This window comes from Filicampus tigris, chromosome 22 (genome assembly GCF_054856515.1).
Source record: "Filicampus tigris isolate MCC_2025a chromosome 22, RoL_Ftig_1.0, whole genome shotgun sequence".
NCBI lineage: Eukaryota > Metazoa > Chordata > Actinopteri > Syngnathiformes > Syngnathidae > Filicampus > Filicampus tigris.
Genome location: NC_141238.1, coordinates 3079715 through 3103882, shown reverse-complemented (window position 1 = coordinate 3103882; position 24168 = coordinate 3079715). Strand labels below are relative to the sequence as shown.

General features: G+C 41.8%; 2 protein-coding genes and 1 long non-coding RNA gene across 7 annotated transcripts; 1 reads left to right on the top strand and 2 right to left on the bottom strand.

Annotated features, from left to right (window-relative positions):
• Positions 1–581: 581 nt before the first annotated feature.
• On the bottom strand, positions 582–9767 carry LOC147126494 (ATP-binding cassette sub-family G member 4-like). Of its 4 annotated transcripts, XM_086023153.1 has the most exons (16): positions 9625–9767; positions 9413–9507; positions 7538–7767; positions 6860–6980; positions 6650–6782; positions 6531–6581; positions 6303–6448; positions 5412–5535; positions 4529–4643; positions 4296–4432; positions 4061–4159; positions 3822–3990; positions 3649–3749; positions 3011–3169; positions 2826–2944; positions 582–2383 (listed from the first exon to the last, which is right to left on the bottom strand). In XM_086023153.1, exons 3-16 carry the CDS (start codon positions 7764–7766, stop codon positions 2158–2160), a joined length of 1929 nt encoding a protein of 642 aa, XP_085879279.1. In that variant the 5' UTR covers position 7767; positions 9413–9507; positions 9625–9767; the 3' UTR covers positions 582–2157. The 4 variants fall into 4 exon arrangements, with proteins under 4 accessions (XP_085879279.1, XP_085879280.1, XP_085879278.1 ...); XM_086023154.1 differs by having other exon boundaries at positions 6860–6977; positions 9413–9702; XM_086023152.1 differs by having other exon boundaries at positions 9413–9700.
• LOC147126493 (uncharacterized) lies at positions 8812–14560 on the top strand. The gene is made up of 2 exons (XR_015084890.1): positions 8812–8939; positions 13668–14560. It is a non-coding gene; the product is annotated as an uncharacterized LOC147126493 (long non-coding RNA).
• adm2a (adrenomedullin 2a) lies at positions 11295–20028 on the bottom strand. Of its 2 annotated transcripts, none has more exons than XM_086023159.1 (3): positions 19918–20028; positions 19501–19809; positions 11295–13949 (listed from the first exon to the last, which is right to left on the bottom strand). In XM_086023159.1, exons 2-3 carry the CDS (start codon positions 19578–19580, stop codon positions 13562–13564), a joined length of 468 nt encoding a protein of 155 aa, XP_085879285.1. In that variant the 5' UTR covers positions 19581–19809; positions 19918–20028; the 3' UTR covers positions 11295–13561. The 2 variants fall into 2 exon arrangements, with proteins under 2 accessions (XP_085879285.1, XP_085879286.1); XM_086023160.1 differs by having other exon boundaries at positions 19501–19610; positions 19918–19967.
• Positions 20029–24168: the final 4140 nt, after the last annotated feature.

The window sequence follows — 24168 nt, the reverse complement described above, 5'->3', positions numbered from 1 at the left end:
ACTGCTTTTCTCGATACTTGAGTTTGACCAGCATTCATCATTTCTGTATCATTTCAAATGACAAAAATGGAGTTAGCCCACTTTAGTTCTCAGTGGCTCATTTGTGCTTTCCAGTTTATCATTTTAACTGGAAATGATTATCATATAGCTGTCATTTTGGCATCCATGGCGACATGTAAACTTTCGGGAATGTTAGCGTGAAAAGGCAATTGTTGCTGCACCAACAACATTTGTGTGATATTTGGATTTTCACTGGCCTGAAGGGGAAAAAGATGAGTGCCACCATACAGAGGATGCCAATTTTCCAATCCAGTGAGAGAAATGGGTTGTGGCTTTATGTAAAAGGCCTGTGAGTCTTTTGAATCTGCACTTACGCAGCCCAGCAAAATGTGTGCGTGCGTGTGGAGTGGTCACATTTATCTTTTGTGTTCCCAAGTGTGCGCTGAGCAGATTTCGACTCGTGCACTCAGTTAACCCCAGGCACAAAGTATTTCCAAATCAAACCTGTGTTCAAATCACAAAGGAGCTACTGTTAGAAGGATGAACGCAAGTGTTTTTCATGACGCCATCTAACACAGAAGTCATCTACACAGCCATTTGTGTGTTTATTTAAAGTCAGGACACTCCCTGGACTGGTCGCTAGCCAATCACAGGGATCAATTACCCTACTACTACAATTTAATCTTTCAAATACTGTTTATTTTATTGAATGCACATATTCTTACATTTTACTTGCTTCTTTCTCTTTAAATCTGTAAAATGACAGTGACAATTGTGGAATACACAAATAACATTGAGAATAATTCAAGAGTAATTTCATCTAATCTATTTTATATTTCATAGTATTGTGAAATGCCTGCCTCTGGCCAAAGCAAATATTGTCATATTTTTTATCAGTGAATAGGATCTAACGCACTGTAATGTGATCTTGAAAGTCATGCTATTCGCATTTTATTCAAATCTCTTGGTCATATTGACCAGGTTGGAAAATCTTGATTTCTTTAAACGATCAAAATTGTTAGTTGTGTGTTAGTCTAGCTACTACCTTGGCAAATAGCATGATATGCTAATGCTGACATGCTAATCTGTGCTTGTTAGTAAATGTGCTGACTCAAAGCAAAGCCAAACTGGTAACTTTATCCCAGCGTAACTGAAATAATGGGGGGGGGGGGGGGGGGGAAAATCAAACACCACGGTCCTCCATATCCTCCTCATACTTCTTTGTAAATCACAACCTATTCTGTATAAGACGACACAAATACATGTACAAGTATTTGCATTAGTCTCTCCTCCAAGTACAGTACGTGCACATTCTCTCAGGGATTTTTCAAAGTATCTGTTGTGTAATACGCTGTTTTAAATAACTTGTAAACTCTTTGGCACTGAACTCCTGTTCAAGAATGTTTGACGTTTACACCACAAGTCACTTTTGAACCCAACATTTTTGTTTCAACTTTTAGATCAAAGGTCCGACAGAAATGAAAATATTGAGGGATGAGCATTACACGTTTCGCTTGTTGACCTTTTTTTTCATTTTGTTTCATAGTTTTGTCATCATTTTTAAATGATTAAAGGGTAGTCAACGTAAACATGTTTTTTTTCAAGAATATGTTCGATGCAGGCCCACTAGTTTAAACAAGGCATTATGATGAATATTGCGTTTGTGGAATATGAGTTAAGCAGCAAAGTCCAGCCGTTTTTAGCCATCTCAGGGGGCGGCCATTTTGTCACCTCTGTCAACTGAAAATGACATCACAGTTGCTCAGGGCTCCGGTAATGATCACAGCTCAACTGTTTTCTGAAGCTGAACCATGATGTCTGTGATGTCTTTTTTAGTCAAAAGTGACAAAATGGCATCCCCCTGACATGGTCAAAAACGGGTGGATTAACTCATCCACAAATGCAGTATCAATCAGAATGCCTCGTTTCAACTATTGGGCCTACATAGAACATTGGTTGACTTCCGCTTTAAGATTAGATTGTATTCTTGTAACACAACCAAAAATATGTACATACACGTATCCCAAAAAAGTTTTTACAATGGCAACGTTAATTATTCTCAATATAAGCTATTTCGATGGGAAATTCAAACCGAATTCAAAGTTCGCCCAGCAAACTGTCTTACTATCCCACCGAACAGTTACCATTGACTTGAGCTCAACGATTAGCCCTCACTTTGTAGCGCAGGACCAGGTAAGTGGCCACCCTGATGACCGTGAAGAAAATTCCCAGGACGATGAAATCCACATAGAGCTTTGCGTCCTCCACATCCAGCAAGCGCAGGACTTCCATTGGGTCCTTGAAGGTGCATGGCATTGTCTGACACTCCAGATGCGGACGGTTCATCCCGTAGATGGAGAGGATCACTCCCTCGAAGCCGTACCTGAAAGTGACAAGTGGCATCATTTTGTACCGTCTGAGGCTAGTGGGCTATACATAGACTGACAAACAGGGCGACATTTGAGGTACTTTCACCTCTTTCCATCAAAGTCAAGAAACCTGATCAGACATCTCTGTAAAGATTAGCCTGTCCGATTATCGTGCCGCGTGGGCTGCATGTCATTTTTTCCCCTTCCTGTCTTAAGTGAGGAACACACATGCTGATAATGGGTGACAGGCCAAGTTTGAGAATTTCTCCCACTTCCGATTAAAGTCAGCAAAGGCCCGATTGTTGAATGTCTGATTATTATGACAGATTATCTCGTTTTCCATCTTGAGTCGTTATCAAATTCATTGTTAATACATTCTTAAACTAACAGTGACTTTTAATGTTCACTTGAAATATTTCACATACATAACATTCAACAGAATAAAGGTGAAGGTACCTGACGTAGGAGACGTAAGAGGTCCACTGCAGGTAATCGGGAATGGTGCGGAAATTCACGAAGAATCCAGAGAAGAGGATGATCGGTATGGCCGTGATCGGTCCGACAAAGGTGGCAACCTGTGGGTGGTTATTACAAGACATTTGTAAGAGGGGAACCTTATTTGAGATTAAAGATAAGCCTACCTGCGGTGATGGGGACGCCGCCCCGATGAGCAGCCCCAGGGACTGTGCAACCAGAGCAATGGACGTGGACAAGCAGAGAAAGAGCAGAAAGCGAAGCGCTTCTGCGGGCTGGCCAGTCATCCAGTACGCTATGCTACAGTACAGGATCGGACAGATCATCTGCAAAAGTGGTTGTGCAAACTCACTGTTAGGATTGGGTGTTTTTTTTTTTTGTCCCCCTATACCGCCAGTATCGTAACACAATTATAGAAACCATCAATACTGCAACAAAAATGCCACTTGCATCATCTGGAGCAGTTCTAAATCAATTATCGCACTCACTAGATACACCGTTTATTAAAAGTATTCAGCGTACAGGTCGCTGCAGATATGTTTTGCTAGTCGAAAACAGGTTTTGCTCTCACCAGCCGAATAAGGAAGGATTAAGCAAATGTATTGAACATAACAGTGTAACAGTGAAACAACGGAACTGTTTCAGCAGTGGTTCTTTTGTATACGACTAGAGGGGTGCCCGCATATAACTAGTTGTACTAGTAGCACACTTTTGGGAACCGCTGTTCTCAAAGATAATCAAGATAATCTCCACATGTTTTCAGTCGCATGGTGAGATACTGAAAAAGTCAATCACGTAAGCTTACCTGGAATGGTATGTCTGCACATGTTTTGGCCAAGTAGTAGGCATGTAGGCTGTACCATGAGTTTAAGTGTTCCCTTATAAATACAGCCATTTCCAGAGGAACTGTGGGAGCAAAGGTGAATGATAGTAACTGGTCATTTCCACACGCAACAGCGCAGTCTGTGTACCTCTTACAGGTAAGAACGGTGGGCATCAGGGCGGCGAACATGAGGAACAGCATGGAGAAGAAGAGGAAGCCGGTGTTGTTGAATGCACTTAGGGCGTCGTTTCCGATGTTGAGGTAAAGCAGGCCGATTAGGAGTCCGATCACGATGTGGGAGATCACTCTCAGGTGGGTCAGCATCTTTGCAACGCGTAAAAAATGTTGATTCAAAAACACTGTATGAACCGTTTCGGAAATGTGTTTCATTTACCGCATCTCTGCATATGGAAGTGAGGTTTCTTTTAAAGAGGATGAAGAACTGTTTGAATATACTTGTGGCAAAGTATTGTATCTCAAGAGGTGGCAGTTCCTGCAGAAAGACAACACAATGCATTTGTAGTATACAGCGAACCGTTGTTCATTGCGGGACATAACGTTCCAGACAACGTCCGCCGAACCAAGAACACACTTTTATTCCAAGTCCATACATCATTGGGCTCACTTACGGATTGGTGTTCGCCATTGGAGGAATCCCCGTCATCCCCCATGTTCTTCTTACTCTCCTCGCAGCACTGGCTTCCTTGAGCGGCTTCAAACAACACGGCCTGCATGTCCCCATGCGCTCCCGTCGCCAACTCGATGACTGACGGGATAAGGGATGATGAGGGTCAAGAACATCCGATACACCCGGATGCATTCTTATGAAAATTTGTAATGGAAGGAGATGTTCGGTACTCACTGAAATCAGCCGGATTGTGATACTTCGGGCAATGGAGGTTGAGGTTGGTCAGGTGAGGGATGAGGTGGGCGACTGTGCCCCTGTATATGCATTGGCCTTGACTGAGGATGTACAGCTAATTGAAAAGAACAGGGGTAAACCAACCTTTCTCCAAAAGGGGCACAGTATAGACCAATTTCACCCAACCACTGCTGTCAAGTACATTGGTTGTTATTGTCATTACAACCAAGCTGTATCGTTCAGTTTGGACACATTTCATGAAAAGGCATTAATGGCTTCAAACTAAGGAGAAGTGTAGGGTGGGAAATCAAAAAGCGATTCTTTGTGAGAACCGGTTTCCAGCCATTTCTGACGGAACTGACGGCCTGACGATTACAATTCAGTTTGCTACTAAAAATTATGGACTGATGAATGACGGACGGTACTTTAGCCCCTGACGAATGATGAATGACAAAAAGGAAAGCAAAATTGAGTAAATTGCCCACCTCTGACAACCGGCACTCACCAAGTTGAAGGGTTGACGTCAACTCCAAGTAATTAAAGTCAAGAAATTCTCGCTGTCATAAAAACTTCATGCGGATGAATGACGTTTCTACCATTGTGCTTCTAACGTTTCTACCATTGTGCTTCTAGCGCAACTCCAAGACTAGGTTAATTAATTGGGAAGATATGGTAATATGTCAGTTCTTGGCACAGAATAACCCTGGTGATAGAGATGCAGCCCCAGTCATAATAGTCTCAAAACAACTGCTGTCCCCATAGCCCCGGTCTTGACTCATCTCCGTAGTCTCTTATGTCTGACCGAGACACCAAGATCTCAAGTACTGTATTACAAATCCAATTATTACAAATCCAATCTGCTTTGATAGGTACTGGAATTTACCTTGTCAAACATCTGAAAGAGGTTCCCACTGGGCTGATGAATGGTGCAGATGATTGTCCGGCCTCCATTCGCCAGACACTTCAGGAGGGAGATCACCTGGACGGATGTCGCACTGTCCAAACCACTGACATGTGGTTGGAAGTGAAAAACAAATGCCATTAGGATTAGGCTAACCCTTACCCTTGATTTTCCACCTTGACATAAAGGTAGCAGCAACCTGCCACTGTTTGTAATCAAAACAAAAAGCAGGCTTTGATCTTGAAATAAAATTGAATTGATACGGTGCATCATGGGCCTCGCTGGGCCAAATCGCTGTTCACTACATGAGCGTTTTTGATGGTCCTCTTGGTCTTCACATTGACTATAACACAGGTATATTCTTGTTTATAAAGCACTTCCTGGTCTTCTGCATTCCTACCCTCTGACCTCCATTACTCAAAGGAACTCTGGAATCCATTATCTTTGTTCTCATGCTATTGTTTTACTGCCTATCCCGAGGGTCGGAAATGAACCTGGGTTTGCTGCTCCCTTTTCCTGGAACAATTTACAAAAAGGTTTAAAACTTCAAAAGTTGGGCTCATTGGAGGCTTTTGAGACATTGTTGAATTACTTGGAGGCAGCCACATCTCTTTATAGAAGTTCAGGTATTTGGGGTTTTATGATTTTGATCAAATTCGCAAAGAAGTCATTTTATCAATGATGGCATGTGCAGTTTCACAGTCTCAAGGTTCCCACCATTTTCACCATTTTCCTTGATTTACCGGGTACATCTAATATCCATTTTAGTAGACACTGGCCAAATATGGCCGGCAATTTTGTGTATTTTGTGTCGCAGGAGAATATATAGGAGGAGTTGTAAGGGTTAGGCTTACGCCAAGTGTGACGTCATACCTGATGGGCTCATCAAAGAACATGAGAGGAGGATTGTTGACCAGCTCGAGAGCAATGGCCAGTCTCTTAGACTGGCCACCTGAGAGATTGTTGGTACGCGTTTTAGCGCAGCCCATAAGACCTAAAGCAGTCAGTACCTCGGTCACCTGTGACACAATAATGAGATCATTATCCCTCCATAACAACTGCCATTAAGACAAAAAGGATGCATGAACTCAGGGGGCTTACAATCCTCTTTTTGACTTGCATGGGTTCATCGAGTTTCAGATTGGCAGCCACCTACAATCCCAAGAATATTGCAAGTTATCAAAGAAAATTTGCATTTGTTTCAAATTAAACGAGCTCACCATCATGGCCTCCTTTGTCGAGAGGTGAGGCATCAGTACATCGCTCTGCATGATGTAGCATGACATCTTCTGGAATGTTTCCAAGTCCCTCGGGCGACCATTCACAAGGATTTTGCCCTTCATGCCCGTCTCCCTGCAGTCCAGATTATTGTGCATGGCAAGACTTCATTTTCTTTCTGGGAATTCCTGTACTCCTTTTCCTTTTTTTACCTGTACCCCGCCAGGACGTTCATCATGGTGGACTTCCCAGCTCCTGAGGGTCCCATGATGCCGGTAAGCTCTTTGCTGTTAAATTGTCCATAGAGACTGTTCAAGAGTGTTTTGAAACCTGCTAAAGAAGAACAAGAAACATTTTTTGGTTGGACTGAGCAATTTAGGGATGTTCTGATGAACATGTTGATTGACTTTTTCCATTCGTTAATTCTTGCACCCGCTGTTTAATATGACGAAAATCCCTGCGCCCTGGGTAATATGTTGACCATCTACTGGTGCTGATGTTGGGACAATTTTAATTCTTCTAAAATTGCTCTGAATACGTTGGTGATTGTCAAGGACAATCTCAGGTTATTTTGATGAAGATCTAGTTGTTATTATGGGACCGGTTTTTGGGATAAATCTATTAAATTGATAGGAATTCTTTGGCAATTACAATGGACACTCATTCTCTGATTATAATGGACAATTTAGGGGGCAATTATAATTCCTTACGTTTCTCCTGATTATGGTGACACTTCTTGCTTTCTGATGGACGGACATTCTCTTGTCGTTATGATCAACATCCTCTGGTTATTATCATTGACGGTTTGGCTCATTATTTTATCGATCTGAATTGTTTTTTTGATTAGGATAGGGTCATATTTTGTCACTGTTATTCAAAGCCTGCAGTACCTGCCTTCCTACAACAGGGCCCCTCCCGGATGGTGTAAGACAGATCGCTGAACTCCAAGTTGACAGCAGACTGGCGCGGGAGCTGGGTGAGACGCTGGGTGTCGGTGTTGTCCACTTTCTTCATGTTGGGGAGTGAGAACAGGTTGATCCTGGGCCGCGCCTGGGCTGCTGCTTTTGTTTCCTCCATTTGGACGCTGCAGGCGCCCTGATTCTGCACCTTCTGGAACATGCTAGAGCAGGTACAGAATAAACAAAGTGGTTCATAATCTACTGTTGCCACATTGCAACTCCTTAAAACAGATGGAATTCCATTTATAATATCAACGTCACAATATTAGAATAGTGTATGACCCCATCGACCAATCAAGCCCATGTTCTCTCAATCTATCAAAACAATCACAACCCTTTCTGAATAATTTGTAACCCCACCATACATTTTACAATATCAATGTCACAATATTGGTTGTTGTAATGGTTTATGACCCCATCCACCCATTTTCTAGACCACTTGTCCTGATTAGGTTTGCGGGTAAACTGAAGCCTATCCCAGACCGTGTACACCCTTTGACTGTTCACCAGCCAGTCATGGGGTTTATGACACCCCACACTACATTTGGGATTGCATACACAGTATCCAAAAGGTTTAGGACCCCCCCGCCCATACATTTTACGTTACAAATGTCCAAATTATCATAATTGTTTATGGCCACCATGCACTTTACATTACAAACATCAGAGTGGTTTGAGATGATTTTTTTTTAGGGTTTGTTGTTTTGGGATTCCTTCATGTAGGAGAGAGTAACTTTTTTTGAATAGCTCCCCATTGTGGTGCACACGTTCCTGGAAAGGGTTCAATCTCTTAAGTGCACTGTACATTTTTGTAATTTAGCAATTCTAGTAAGATGTCTTTTCATTTCTGTACTTTATTTGAAATGTTTGTAAATATTGAACTTTTAATGATATAAAGCACATTGACTTGCCTTGTGTATGAAATGTGCCATATAAATTTGCCTGGCTAACAAATGTCGCATTATCAGGAATTGTTTATGACCACCCCAAACATTTTACAACACAAACCCTCACAATATCAAAAGGATTTTTGGGTACACCATTTGCTTTTTACGGTTCTTATCCTGTTCATCGTTTGATAGCTTTATAAATGGTTTGTGAGCCGACTGGGATCGTCTCCAAAGGCTAAACCATAATGATGCAATAAGGCTCAGTGAAAGATCATAACACTCGGCGTCTCGGATGGCTCTCATGTCTTTTTAAGTGATCTTTGTCATTTCTCTTGCCACTGGTCTCCTATTGCATTGTTATTTAATTCCAGCCGTCCTATCCCAGTTGACTTTGGGATGAGAGATAGGGTACATACCCTGGACTGGTTGCCAGCCAATTACAGGTACATAGACAAATCACCACACACTTTCACACCAATGGCCCCATTTAATGTCTTGAATGAACCCAACATGCATGCTTTTGGAATGCATGAGGACGTTTTGGGTACAACCTTGGGATTTGAATTCGAGACCTCTGCTAGGCAGCCGTGCCAACCACTAGTTCAGCGTGCAATTAACCCACACATTCCTTTGTGAAGATTCTTGTCTTGTCTTGTCATCATAACCTTAATCACTAATCTCTTGCTTTCGGTTTACAGAAACACTACGTACTGGTGAAATATGCCATTAAAACAGGACAAAATTACAGTTAAGAGGATTACTCACGGCTATAGTAACCTGTAGTGTGGTTTATGGTGCACGCATAACATAATGCATAATTACGACCTTGAACTCCTGTACATAAGTTTTATCATGTGAATTTATACAAGTTACAACTAAACACATTTGGCACGGACAAACGGAATGTTGTACATACTTGCTTTGCAGTGCTTTGAAAGGAGCAAGTGCGATGTTCTCCCTTTCTTCTCTGGATGGCAGACGAATCCAAAAATCTCCAGTCAACGGGAGCGCCTAAACGCAACACCGTTATCAACAATTCAGATGTCTTACAAAATGCTTAGACCGCATCTAAAACAAATAATAAGTCGCTACTTTTTTTTGTGTGCGTTTCCTATAAATTCGCCCTACCCTCGTCGCGCTACGAAACGGGTCTCCCTTTGATCGTTCAATGCGAGCACCTTTAAAGATTCCAACGAAAGCGCACGTCACCTTGGAATAAAATGTTGTTTGATAGTTGCATCTTTGTTGCGTGTCTGTGACCGCCCATCATCCTTTTAATCCTTTTGATGTGGGAAAGACGAAGATTTAAGGGAACTGGTTTTTTTTAACTTTTTTTTTTTTTCTTGAAAACGTCCAATTCTGGTGCTGAGGGAAAGGAGACGAATTATGCCAGCAAACGCCACACAAATGTTATTTGAATGTATAGCTTTACAACACGTATCCACTTAAGGGTAAAACAAGTATTTCATAGGCTACATATTTTTATTACAGTACGGTGCAATAAGGCCACCATTACTTGTGTTGTTTTGTTAACTCCCATTATAAACCTCCACATAATAATCAAAATGGCACTCATCTGTTCAGAATTAGTGAACCTGGAAGAAGCCTGCTCATATACATAACAATCATAATCGTTTTGTCACTCATGTTAACTTTTGGGCCTTGAAGGAGGACTACTTTTTAGTCAAATGTATGACAAAATGACTTTGTGAGCGAGTGAGTGAGTGAACGAAATCCACACCCATTCAAAAAAATGGATTTACAACATGGGACATTAGTGGGGGTTGTCGATCATAGGGAAAAGTTGGCGTTTTAGGAACATCGTAACTAGTTGTTAGTTGCTGCCATGAGCTACAAAAGTAATAAGAAGAAGAAGAAGAAGAAGAAAATATGAAATAAGATCATAATAGCATAATAAGAAAATATAATAAGAAAAATATATAAATGAATACATAGTACGTATAACATATGTTCATTTATTTTTTACATTACATGCCTATATTAATACATAACATTCAGAGAGAAATTGCAGCCTCCCACTGAAAATATGCCGCGGTCGATACTTGTACTGGTGTTATTGTTGACTAAAGATGCTGTCACTTATTAACTCTTCCAAGTCATACAGCCTTTACCAAACGTGGCTGCAGTCACCTGATGTCTTCTGATCTGACGTTTCATTGACATTCACCCCATTAAGTCATCAGTCAGTGACATCAGTTTGCTACCTGTTATTGACCCACATCAAGGGCACTGCTCTCCCATCCATTCTCATGCAATGGACTATTCCATCTTCATACTTAGCATGGACAAACTTGATTGAAGGAGATGGTACTTTAACACTCAAAGCAGCCTAAATGGCCAATCCTATTAAATGCTGATAAACAATCTTATCCATTTTGGAAAAGCATTGATATGATTCATTTGATGTATAATAATCTTCAGGAAGGATGTTAATGATTTCATCTAGCTCAAGAAATCTGACAACTTTCTCAGATTCACACTGATAAATGATGAACATTAATATTCAAAATGTTTGCAGCATTCCAATGTTGAATTTGTCTTGAGCCCCCAAATGACTAACTACGCCCCTGGGTACAGATACATGAAAAATGTGCTTCAGTACATTAACAAAGTATTGGTATTTACAGATCGTACACTCTACACTTTATGCAGTACAATATAGCTCTTTATTTTACATACCGTAGTAGAGAACATGAACATTTGTACATTTCTACCTTTGTGTCAGGTTTATAAGAACACACAAAAAAAGTCTTTGGTGACATATTAACACATAAATATAACTTAAATACATCCATTTTTATTTAAATAGCTCATCTGAAGGCATCTATTTACACACAGCGTTCACAGTCGACACCGACGCCACTTGGAGTGCACTGACATGTTTAAAATGTTCAAATTTGACATTTACAAACAGGAACTACATTTGTGATAAAGCGTTCACAATCCACATGCTTTCTGTGTGTATTTGCAAAAGAGAGTCCTGTAAAAAGGGGAGTACTGGCGGGCGTACACCAGACGTGACGCAGTCGCCAACGTCACAAAAGTGACCCAAAAAAAAAAAAATCCTCTCACAATGATCTGCGACGCTAATCAAACACATGATAAGAGATAACACAAACGCACACACACACTGCGCAACATCTTCCAGAGATTCACCAAAGGGTTGTCGGTATTCCAAAAGCCATTTTAATAACAATCTATCATGAGACATCGATTAGCTCAATTACATCAGACAGAGTGGCGTGTTTCACCTTAGCAAGCCTTTGAACAGATTAGACTTAAAACTAGTGAACCGGTGAGTATTACCCTGTGTCCCCATGATGCTAAAGACAACCTTGCGAAATATATCCAGATTAAACAGTTTGGGAAAACACAAAAGGGTTATTGGCGCCATACTGATAAGGGGGGTGGGGGGGAAGAATGGCAATTTTGTTGAAATATTAAGAGGATTCAAACGCATATTTGTAGGTAAAAAAGTCGTAATGTTTAACCATAGCATTGTGACAAGAATAATGTGGTTGAAAATGGAGAAGCAGAATTCCTATACTAACAAACGCAAGAGTTTGAGATAAAAAACGTTACAACTTTTTCCAGTAATATTCAGACTTTCTTATGTTCTGAGATTATAGGAATATTATGGGGCGAATACGTCTTGACGGTGACAAATTGTGAGATTATGAGAAGAACATAATGTCACGAGAATAACGTTATGATTTTAACAAGTCAACAAAATCCCTGAACCAACAAATGCAGCATTTTGAGACAAAGAAAACAAAACGTTTTCAAACGTTTTCTGACTTTTTTGTGACAGTGAATGTTTGCAACTTCATTACAGGGCGTCTTTATTCGTTCGATAGCCTTTTTCTTTTTTTTTTTGCTCATAATATAACTCAATTTTCCTTCTCACAGTGGCCCCTAACACCCTCGGTAGAAGAAGGATCAAAGAGGCAACACAAAGAATATGAAAAACCACATACAGTACAGTAAATCCCTCCATTTGTCAAGTATTGCCAGGTGATTTGTGAAACAAACATTATATTTAAATTTGAACCTTATGTGAAAGTGTGTGGCGGGCACATGCCCTGCTCGTATTTGTTTTGAAAGTGTAGACTTTCGAACGAAATCCGTTTGTGCCTCCTGCTTAGGGTCCATGCACTAGTACATTCTTTTTTTGTCACGGGCAAGACAATTCAGTGCACTAGTAGTAGAGCACTGTCGAACGAGTAATGGTTGTCCACTACTAGTGCCACTTTTGGCCTACTTTGACCTATGCCCGCTAGTAGTTTCTTAGTTCTATTAGTGAGGACAAAGAGCACGCTAGCACATTGACCTCAAGTTTTATGGAACACCGTGGTGCATTTGTGTGATGTCCTTGCACAGTAGTTTGCATGGACGTTTTTGCAAATTACTAGGCCAAAAGTGGCACGAGCAGTGGAAAAAATAATTACTAACAAGATACGGTCGTTCTACCAGTGTGTACCGACTTGCAAGTGTGAGGACAAAGAGCATGTTAGGACATGGACCCTTAGCTGGATATCGAGGAAATGTAATAAACGCTCAAACGGCTTTTGCCACCTTTTTTCAGTTTTCATTTTACTACCACATTGTTGGAAAGAGTGTTTCCTGGATTGACCTCCCACAACTTGGCCGCCGAGATCTACCGAATGCTCTTTGTTATATCCTAAAATGTGTCCAAATGTGATCCGACATAAGTCTGGCACTGAGTGCAACGTGAAGGCTGAATCAAGAATTCGGGTCTCTTTGATCAGCGAGGCACAGTCCAGAGCTGTAGACAAGCTTTCGTCCTTACATGAAAAGGATTAAGAAGTCCGACTGAGGTCGCGGTGGTTGTTGGTCTATGAAAAAGGGCAAACATTGTCAGGGTGGTGGGTCACTCACTCAAACTGTGTGGTGCTAAGTTGAACAATTAGCCCGAAAAGTAAAGAGGCACAGCAGTGATCCAGGTGACGTGTACTGTAATAGCAGACGAATACATTAACAGATGAACACCCAAAGATATTGATTTTTGGGGTGGGGGCCACACTCATCCATAACTATGGGGGCTCCTGGGATTAATAGGCGACGAGTCTTCTCTGCCGCTCTGGCCGATAAGCTGGTAAAGCCTGTGACTGAGGTTCTGTACTTGGCAGGTTCCCAGTACGCATCCCACTCGCATCAACTGGGCGTGGTGCGGGTAGTGGTGGGCCCCGCGGAAGCCCGGGTGGGCGTGGCGGCGGACCCTCGCCGGCCTCCCGTGCACCCCCAAACGATCGGCAGGTCTGGCCCATGCCAGACGAGGGTTGCTTCTTTTCATCTTCGAGGGCTGGTGTCTGAGGGGCCGTTTCACCGACAGACTGCCGCTGTTGGTTTGGGCCCCAGGAACCAACAATGGATCCTCTTCGGAGTTGATTAGCTTGTTGAGATGGTCCAAGCTGAGAGGAGAAGACAAGTACATTTAGTAACAACAAACAAGATATTTAGCGCACAAAAATGAAAAGGGTTTGACGACCCAACTTTTCCCACTGTTACAATAAAATTCTGACATACCGTACAGTAGGCTACTTGATTTACACAAGACCAATAAAAATCAATCTCCATATTTGGTCATTTTTTTTACAGTTAGTTTTTGGGGTACTTTTACTCCGAATCGCAGATTATTTTCACTTGTGTTGTTCGGAGATACTTAATTTTTAGTGGTCCAGCAAAAAACGTATATCTCCAAATGGTCAGTTTTTTTAACCCTTTCTCGAAAGAAAACCTCAAAATTTGGACACAGTACTTGATCTTTTTTCAGAGCAATAACAATCAAGTAGTGTAAATCTGTATGTTGACATTTTTTTTTATTTATTTTTTTATCCAAATCACAGAGTATTTTTGTTGTTTTCCCAAATCCAATTGCGTGGAACTGGCAACGAAAATAAAATAATTACAGGTAATGCTTTGCTTTTGTCCACCATCTAGGCTACCAATGGTTTTAATGAGGATGTTTTTCAGTCACTCCAAGGTCTTCCAATAAAAGCGATTACCAGAGATTTCTTGAAAATGAACAGTCGTTTTTTTTCCGGGAAATATAACATGCCGCAGCTCTTAGGGCTTTGGCGAATGAGCATCAGGCTAATGAACCTATTCCAATGTTCGACATTGCGGCTTACAAACTGACATCCAGTTCAGCAAACAAGGCCCAACCATCTGTTCGCTGTTTGACAAACACAGTGGAAGCGTTTCACTTTTTTCTGTCCCTCTTCTGTGTTTGTGCAGCACAGTGGGACCAGTAGATCCAGCAGTGTGCCGTTGCTTGGCAGCCAATGGATGATGAGGGAAAAAAAAATCTAAAAAGTGAGGCGTCCTGAAAAATAGAATGAAAAAAAAGTGCCTTCTCAGAGAAGGCAACCGCATTTGATGGTATGAAAAAGCAGGGAGGAAAAAAATCCACTTGGGAGGACGTGAGACACATCACGAGTCTCCTGCAGCCCTGTGGATTCCACGCTGAAACGTGAAGCTGTCGCGGGGTTTATTTTAGCTACTTGTAGCTACGGTGGCACAGGCTGAATAAATAATTATGGCATCTTGAGCGCAATATTTCCAAGACGGAGCTGGTGAGCCATAACCACATCGCCGCAGGTTAAACTGAGTGTACATTTCAAATAGAAAATGGATCTGTTTTAAAGCCTTTCCTTGTGGAGCATTTGGGATACTTAATGTCAGAAAAATCAAAGAAAATCAATACATTATGAAGAAAATGATCGAATAATTACAAAATGGTGACATGATCCATCTTTTCCCTTTTATAATGGCCACCCTGACTTAATTTGTTATATACTTAACCGTCCTTTATATTGTGGGTCAAATTGATCCGTTTTTAATGGTTAAAGCTCTTGATATACTGCAAGTCCAACTGGTCCTGTGATCCTAGCAGTATTTAGTATCACAGTAGCTGCAGTTCTTGATTCCAATTGTCTGAATATTAACAAAGGTTAGTGCTAATGGCTAGGAAATGTGTCACATTCATTTGTAATCCCTGGCTGGCTGCGGGGAAACAGTAGTGAGCTTGTTGTAAGCACCGAACGTCGGAAATAAGGCAAAGGTTATTGATTTTGAAACACTAGTCTAATGAGTGGCCCTGCTTCCATAACCGCATCGGTAGCGTGAGGTTTATTTTGTACAAGCCAGACTACATGTTCAAACAGTCGTGTGCCTACTCAATTGTAGAAGGTAGAAAGGTGTCGATAGGGGCTAAGGCAATTTATAAATCGTCGTAATAATGCTTACCGCTACTTATGGAAGTGTCAGATATCATGATAAAAGTAATTACAGCACCCCATAATACCTGTTATAACTTGTTCCTGACAGAAAAAAACTGAGAAATCTATTTGAGGTGAGGTGCATATTTATTCAAATGTTTATTACAGCGTTGAAATTTGCTAAAAGCTCAACTCAAGAGAAATGTGTTCATTTATCCAGCTTTAATGGAGGAAAATGATCACATGATCATAATCAGGTAAAAAAAAAAGGTTATTTGTTTCAGGTGCGCCATGAATTTATTCAAGTGTCTATTACTGTATAGCCTTCTGTATGAGGAAATGTTTTAACTCTACCTCCACTGAGGCCAATTTGCTAACATAAGTGATTACGATGGAAATCAAGTTGAAAAATAAGTGGCTATTTTAGTTGTGGCGTTAATTTATTCAAGTGGATCTTACACAGTAGCCTGTTGTTTGACAAAATGTGGTAACTTGACTCTACCGAGACCACTTTCTGAACAAAAGCAATTTTTATGATATCTAAGTAAAAATATAGGCATCTATTTGATGTGTGGCGTTTGTTTATTCCGGTTTCTGTAGTTTAGGATTATGTGTTTGCAGGTGGCAGACTTCTTTCTGTTTTTTGGAGGACAAGGACCTGATGGTCTTTGCTATCATAATGACGAGGTAAAAAAAAAAGAAAAAGAGGTGTCTATTTGAGGTGTGGCATTTATTCATTAAGTGTCTGCTGTTCAGGCTCATCTGTCTGGTAGGTAGCAGACTACTTCCTGGTTCATGGACGATAATGAACCAATGGGCTTTGCTGTTGTGACAATAAAGTAAAGAAAAAGGAGGTGTCTATTTCAGGTGTGGCATTTATCGATTCAAGTGTTCAAGCAGATGTGTTTGTTTGGTCGCAAGAGGCTACTTCTATTACAGTGTAGCTTTCTTGAGGAATTGCAGGAACGCCACCGCCACCAAGGCCAATTTTGTAACAAAAGTGATTTATTTATTCATTTATTTAGTTTTAACAGTTTTTTTCTCTTTTTGTATCTGTACTTAGCTTTCCGTGTTGAACGGAAATCTGCTCTTTTAGGATCTTTGTAAAGTGAGGGGATTTAGGTCTCAGCCATTAATCCACATTGGAATTCTCCCACCTGTTTTGTCGCTGTGTTTTTTTTTCCCCACCTCCATTTGAAGCCCGGGTACAGTTTGATGACTCCCACAAAGCCATTCGTACATTCCCCGGCATGGAACATGCGTCAAATTGAACAAATCCAAATAGTAATAATATTCTTGGTTGACAAAAAAAACGTCCGAACACAAATAAAACCGAAAACCGCAAGGCACGTGCCGGATGGGTCCGTTGCGACACACAATTTCAACAAGCCAATCTGTGCCATTCATTTTTTATGTTCCTTGGCCAAATATTTAGGCAAGAGTATCCTGCCAGCTCATGCAAACCTCGCACTGTTCCAATTCTGTGCGAAACATATTGCAATGCGTACATTGCAGTCAGTCCGAATGAATGAATATTTGGGCATGATTGTAAACTTTTATACAGCTTCTGCTTTGAAGCCGTTGGCTTCAGGAATTTCAAGTTGAGGAATTTGACCTGAAAAGCCTGATCTTCACTAAAGCCATATTTAACTTTCGCAGCTCAACCTGCCTGTTCTCTTTCACGTTATGTAAAGTGCCATTGCGATTTCTCCTAATGCCCTGTGCTCTTTCCCCAAAGCCTTTTTTGCCTCGCGTTCTTATCAGGACAAACTCGGTACAACGTGAACACAAAGAAGCGCAGACGTCTGAGCTCAGGCATGCTCAGCATCTGTGCGAGGGTGTTAAAAAAAAAGAAAAAAGGATGAAGCCATCCCTTGTCATTATCAGTCAGCGTTTAAACAGAACAGAATGTGCTCCGTGGGATAATGTGCTTTTCTAATGAAAGCCAGGCGGGACATTTACGAGAGGTGGGGGAGCGACTGCAATTATATGCAGTGTTGTGGCTTCATAAAAATGATGGAGAATCTGGCCTCGGTGAATGGAACTATGTTGATGTGGATCATAGTTGAGCCTGCGTGGAATTGCACAGAAAACCCCTTGAGCATGAGTCTGAAATGCAGTTTATAACCTGTAACGTGTTTCTGAGATGTGATGAGAATGCGATCACTTTTCAAGACTGCGCCCAGCTCCCTCCTGAACAACTGATGCATAAAAATAAATATGACTTGGACTATTTTAATGCTTCAAGAGTGAATTCTAGATGATTTGTTTTTAGCATTGTTCAGGGGCAATTTTTCTGCAGGTTTGCAGTGACCTACGCAAATGTGGTGGAAACACAGACGGTTCTCTGGACCAAACTCTCCCGTTAACACTGTTTCAACAGTCCCCAAAAAGAACACATGTACATGACTTGTATATTTGAACTGTTTCACCCCCATTACCCAACAAAGGCCAACAGACAGTTCTTGGAACTGTTTCAAAATTCCCCATCAACACGATCTCTACTGTCACAAAAAAATACATGACTTGAACTCTTTTAATGTTTAGAGATCCCCCCTCAACACCAAGTAGCAGATGCGCTGGAAACACAGGGAGCTCTTGAGAATTTTCAAGCTCACGTCACAAAACCACTTGCGAATCCCAAACTCTCCAGTAGAGGGCACTGAAACACTGAATCATCTTGCCTATTTTTCCTGTATACGGGATCATGGGAGATTAAATTACTCCAATTACAACACAATCAAACACCGTCTTCATCACCATTTTTAAATCCAAGTTGATCGCTTGGATCAACAGTGCATAAACCAGTCTCATTTCAGCTCCGGTAAGTGTTGCGTGCATATGTCTAATTAAACCTCTTCTGCTGTACCCGTCCAGGGCAGACGACACCCTAGATTGGTCGCCGGTCAGTCGTATAGACGTATAGACGCACGTATAGACAAACTACCATTCTCGCTCGCATTCAAACATATGGATAATTTGGAGTCATCAATTAACCTAACATGCGCCGTTTTGGGAATTTGGGCGAAAGCCAGAGAGAGGCGGTGTACACCCGGGATGGATTGGTTGCTATCTTGAGTCTGGGAGGTGAGCCGCTGCATGAGGATGAAACGCAGGTGTCTTTCCCGCCAAGACTTTCCTCTATTACATTAGTTTTGTCAGAAATCCACACAGGAAGGCAACAGCCGAGATTCGAATCTGAACCTCTCGACTGCGAGGCAGCCACTGAAAAGACTGGCCCACAATGCTGCTCTATGTATTTATTCATTCCCGCTTTTATTTACTGATAAAAATGTTCCTAATCATGTTCCTAATCACGCCTTTGAATGAAATCAGTGACATTTTTGCACAGATTTTAAGTTTTTAGCAGATAGAATGTCTTTTGATTTGACCTTGCAGTCCCGACTATCTGTAAGTACAGTATCTGCTCCACTGCACAAAAGAACTAGATAAAACATTCTTTCACTCTGCCTATAGCTTGAGCCACACCAGTTTAAATGTTAAAACAAGTGGACATACAGAAATCCAGTAATGCAGTAGTCATGAATGTTTGCACCCGGTCGGTGGCGGTTGGTGATGGGGGTGGGGGGTGGTGGGTGGCTCTATTTGATGATACAAATTGAACACGCGGTGGGCGCATTAATACATCAAATGAGATGCGATTGTAGGACGTTTAACCTGGAAGTTTTAAGCGGCGTTTCTCCACCATTGGAAAGCCAGGGAACACGGAACGTCTTCTTACCTGAAGAGCTCCTCCGCCAACAGCAGTTGGAAGCACACCAGGCTGATGCAGTAGACCGTAAGAGTTAGAGGGGAGCGCATCTCCGGGCCAAGGTTGCCGTTTCACCCGCTCTGGGGAGACGGAGGCAGAGTGAAGGTGGCTTGGGTGACACCGCACCAGTTCACTGACGTTTATATCCCAAAAAGGGGAAAGAGAAGAAAAAAAAGAAAAAGTGGGATCAAGTTCAAAAAATAAATAGATAGATAAATATTTTTTTAAAAAGTTGATGACTGGTTGAACTGTCCAGGCTTGGTAGGGAAAAGTGCAAATCTTTGAGGGGGAGAGAAAAAGATGATGAGTCAAGGGGAAAAAGTGCATACAACTTCCTAAATGAAATTCAATGTAAGCTGATGTTCAAAGTCTCATTCAACGCCTTACCTTCTCTGAGTGTGAGTCAGGTGCTGCTGCTGGTGAATTCAAGTGGTCAAGATCAAGTTCTCTGAGCGCCTTTCGGTGACATTGCAGGTTTAAAAGGGAGTGGGCGGAGTTGAATACCAGGGACGTGCAGACTGGGTGGGGGCTATGGGTGCACCTGCCCCTTCCACCTAGATGCCCAACGTGCCCTTTTGTCATTTCTCATTGTTTTTTTAAGGATTTTTTAAAGTCAAAGAGGGTATTTTAAAGTGGCATTTCCTCTTTTTAGTCCATTGCATTACAAATAGAGCCATAACACATGAAATACATTGAAATGCATTGGAACAGCCTTGTTTTTCTGGTCTTTTGTACAGTTGCAAACTGTCTTATTTGAATACTGACGGTGATCATTTGATCTGACGGAAGCTACAGACACAGAATATTTTCCACAAGTGTTACTGTACTGTCCTCCCCTAATCATAATACGTGCCGTTGCTATGGAAAGATTTGAAACGGATTCACAAGCTAAAATAACATAGTCATATTATCGCTGTATTATTCATCCAAACAGGCACCGTGCTCCTTATGGCACCTTGTGAATATGAGGGAATTCCCTTAAAGGGCTGCGGTAAAATTGTAATTGGGTGCCTTAGGAAATCATTACTAAGAATGATATCCATGCAGACTTTCTCAATAAAAGCACCCGATTTAGCTCACATTTCTCCCAAGGTATGTACTCCAGACTAATCCCCACCCTCATTTATCATTTACAGTCCAGACACACCTACATTCCCACCACGTAGCATCACTGATGAACTGGACCTTTTTGGATTTCTACAATATCGGCAACAGATGTAAACTCCGAGCACTCCTCCGTCGGGTTAGGAGAACATTTTGTAAACAAGCAACCAGTGTGACCGAACCCACTTCACAAGTGGGGATTTTCTCCTCAAAGTGGACTGATGGGTTGGCACGCTCGCGAGAAACAAAACCCATCCAATCGTGCCTTGATTGCGCAACACGTGTTCATTCCCAAGAAAAGTTGTCCCAGTTGGGGTTTTTTTTTCCTGGTACTGAGGTGACATTCGGCTGTGCGTCCGCATGTAAAACAATAGCAGGATTGGGGAAAAGCAAAACAGAGTCGAGGAATTGAAGGGTGCAAACTTACTTTGTGATTTGACTTTAAGGCAAGTAGAAAAATATATCAATAAGGAACAGGAGCAGTTCGTGCGCATCATTGGTTTGCCCACGTGTGATGTCATGTCTCTTATGTAGTCGAGTATGCGAGCTAATACTATTGATGCGCCTCATGTCATGAAGGCGGTTTGCTTGAGTTGAATAATTTCACAACTGAACGTAGTCATTTATGTGACATGGGTTCATGATTGTGTACATGCTAGAAGTCAGCACCTCGCGGCATCCCTACGCAATGACAAAAACTACTATCAATTCGTCTTGGATTTTCACTGTTTGCGAACAGCCCCCCATTTAGTCAAACAAAACGACGTTGGTCCTGGCAGCCCAAAAACATGCTCAAGCATGCAATTGCAGAGTGATAGGATCGGGTGAGATTATTTAATGCTTGCTATTATGGCGTTACCGCTTACTCTCTGCCCAGGCATTCCTTTGATCGCCTTGCATACTTTCCAAGGTAATCCAAGGTTTGTCTTGAACAAAAAGATTTTGATTTGGGTTTGCATCTAAGCTTTCATGTCATCTCAGCTTCGCTCTTATCCGAAATTCCATTCATGGCCCTTATGTACGTCGTCATGCTTGCCATTTTAGTTCCAACATGTAACTGAAGTTTGCTTGGAAGGCGAAGCAAAAATCATTTATTTTCTTTCATATTTTCATGCTGCTTCTCCTCCCTTAATCCCCCCCCCGCATCTCCTATGCGTCTCACTCTCGTGTTGTAATACTCGTGGTAGTCTTTTCTCAAAAATCAATCAATTTCGCGATTAGCACGCAGTGAGATTAGTTTAGGCCTCACACTTGTGCAGTAGCAATGTTAGGCCAGTAGTCTCCTCTCGACAATCAAATCAATTCATTTCGCCATCCAACAAAACTGAGTGCAGCTCTGCTTACGTTTTGGCTTTGAAAGTCAAAGAGCAGGGCTCCACGGCATTTGCTTTTCAAATGTATTGTATTACTGCTCTTCCCGCTGCGCTATTGCCTATTGATTGGACTGATTGGTTGACTCATCTGCCTCAACGTGGAATCGGGTCACTTTTTGTAGACCCCTGACCCATTTATGTAAGAGCGCCCCTGGCATGGGTGAGTCGGGGCCCGATCACAGAGAGCTTCCCGCCCCGGTTTGATCTCTCAGTCGTGCGCCGGTTCGACTTTTTTTGTGACCGGCGGCAATTAGCGCACATTAGAAGAAGGGGGACTTCTGTGGAGCCGACGCACAAAAGGTTCTGATGGCGCCGCCTCTAGCTGTGCCATGTTTTAAATCTAACCGAAACGGAGAGAGATCAAAGCCGAACATTTATTATTGGGTCCTGTTCTCTCTCCTTTTTTGACTGAGTCATGCTGGGGCAGGCTTTTAAATGTTGCGTAAATAGCACAACGAAGTAGTGTTGTCTCATAAAAGACCCCCACCTTTTGATTACTGAATGCATTTATGTTATTTTGTCATTGTTTCGAAAGGGATCTCTCTCTGAATGTTCTGAACTCCCGTGCTGACGCCATTGTCATATTGAACAGAATAATGCTGGTGTTGCCAACTTCCCATGGTTCTGACTTCATTAGACCGGAAACGTTGCGACTGAATCAACAACACTAATGAGACTGATGCATGAAACAAGGGGAAATGTATTTGACTACACAACTCAAAAAAAGGTGAGGAATGGCAAAATTCACAACAGGTGTTTCCTGATGGATCGCTCCATTTCCTGCTTCAATTACAATTGCTATTTCAACTGTTCCCGACATCATACATTTTGACACCATGACTGTTGCAAGGCTTTAAACAGGAGGTGACCACTCAGCTGAGAGTGTCATCTGCAGGCTGCAACAGAGGGACTGCAAGACTCACAGAAAGGTAGAGAAGTGGACATACTTAAGTGAAAACACCTGTTGGGAATTTTTTGTCATTGAGAGGAATGAAAGGAGGAAGGAGAGAAGAAATGAAGGGAGACGGAAAAGGTATGAATCAGGATGTATGGAAGGAAAGAAGGAAGGAAGGTAACGGGATGCATGAGAGCAAAGAATGATGGTTGGTTAGAAGGAAGGAAGGTCGGAAGAAAAAAGCGATAGGAAAAAAAGGATGCAGCAAGAAAGGTAGGAATGAAGAATGGAGGATGTAAGGCAAGAAGAAAGGAAGAGAGCACGGATGGGAAGGAAGGAAAAGGACTCATTCCCACTTGGAGCGTCTCCACCAAGTCAGCAGACGCAAACACATACCTTGCAACCCTCATTTGAAAACGTCATCCTAAACCCTACTTACAAGATCAAACTACTTCAGTATGTTCAAGGCAAGCAAAGTGTAAATGTAATAAAACTGTTTTTATAAAAGCCGAGTGCGTACCTACTTTTGACCCACCCTGTATGTATTGAGCCTGCACCGAAAACTATGGGCTGACTCAGTTTTGTCATTATAACACTGAGTGCAGAAATTAATAGAGAAATAATTGCAGTTTGTTCCAATTTTTCAGCGCATCGTTGCACTCGGCACCTTCCCTGATTCATCAGCGCAACACTGGGCCAACTCCGATGTCCAAAATGGCTGACCAATGAAACAAGGCTTCACCTCCCAAAAAGTGAGGTTCCAAACTTGATAGAAAACTCAGAAAGGAAGTCATGCTTTAGCTTGGGTGCCAGTGCACTTGCACGTTAGGAAAAGTGTCATAGCCTCATTCATAAAATATGGATAGATTCAAAGACTATTTGGCCACGATTACACCTAACCTTTTTTTATGACAAGATATAAATCATCCGGAATGTATTTCTGCTTTTAAATCACTCCACAACAAATTGACAAAAATGCAGCTAGCCTCAACGAGTTCTTCGGTGTCTCTGTTGTCTATGTTGGTAAATATCATCAACCACCATTACTGGAATCAGTTGAGAGTGCGATTATGCAATATTTGCACAATCAAATTTTTATCTGTGTTTTAAACTGGAATCTGTGTTGTAATCCGGAGGAGGGATTTTTCAAGTGAGATAAATAGCTGCTTGGTCCTGAAGTATCCCGTCTCTGCTTGGAGGGGGGTCCAGGATACAAACAAACCAATGATGTTAAGTGGCCGTGCCGAGGGGCCGTGTATACAAACG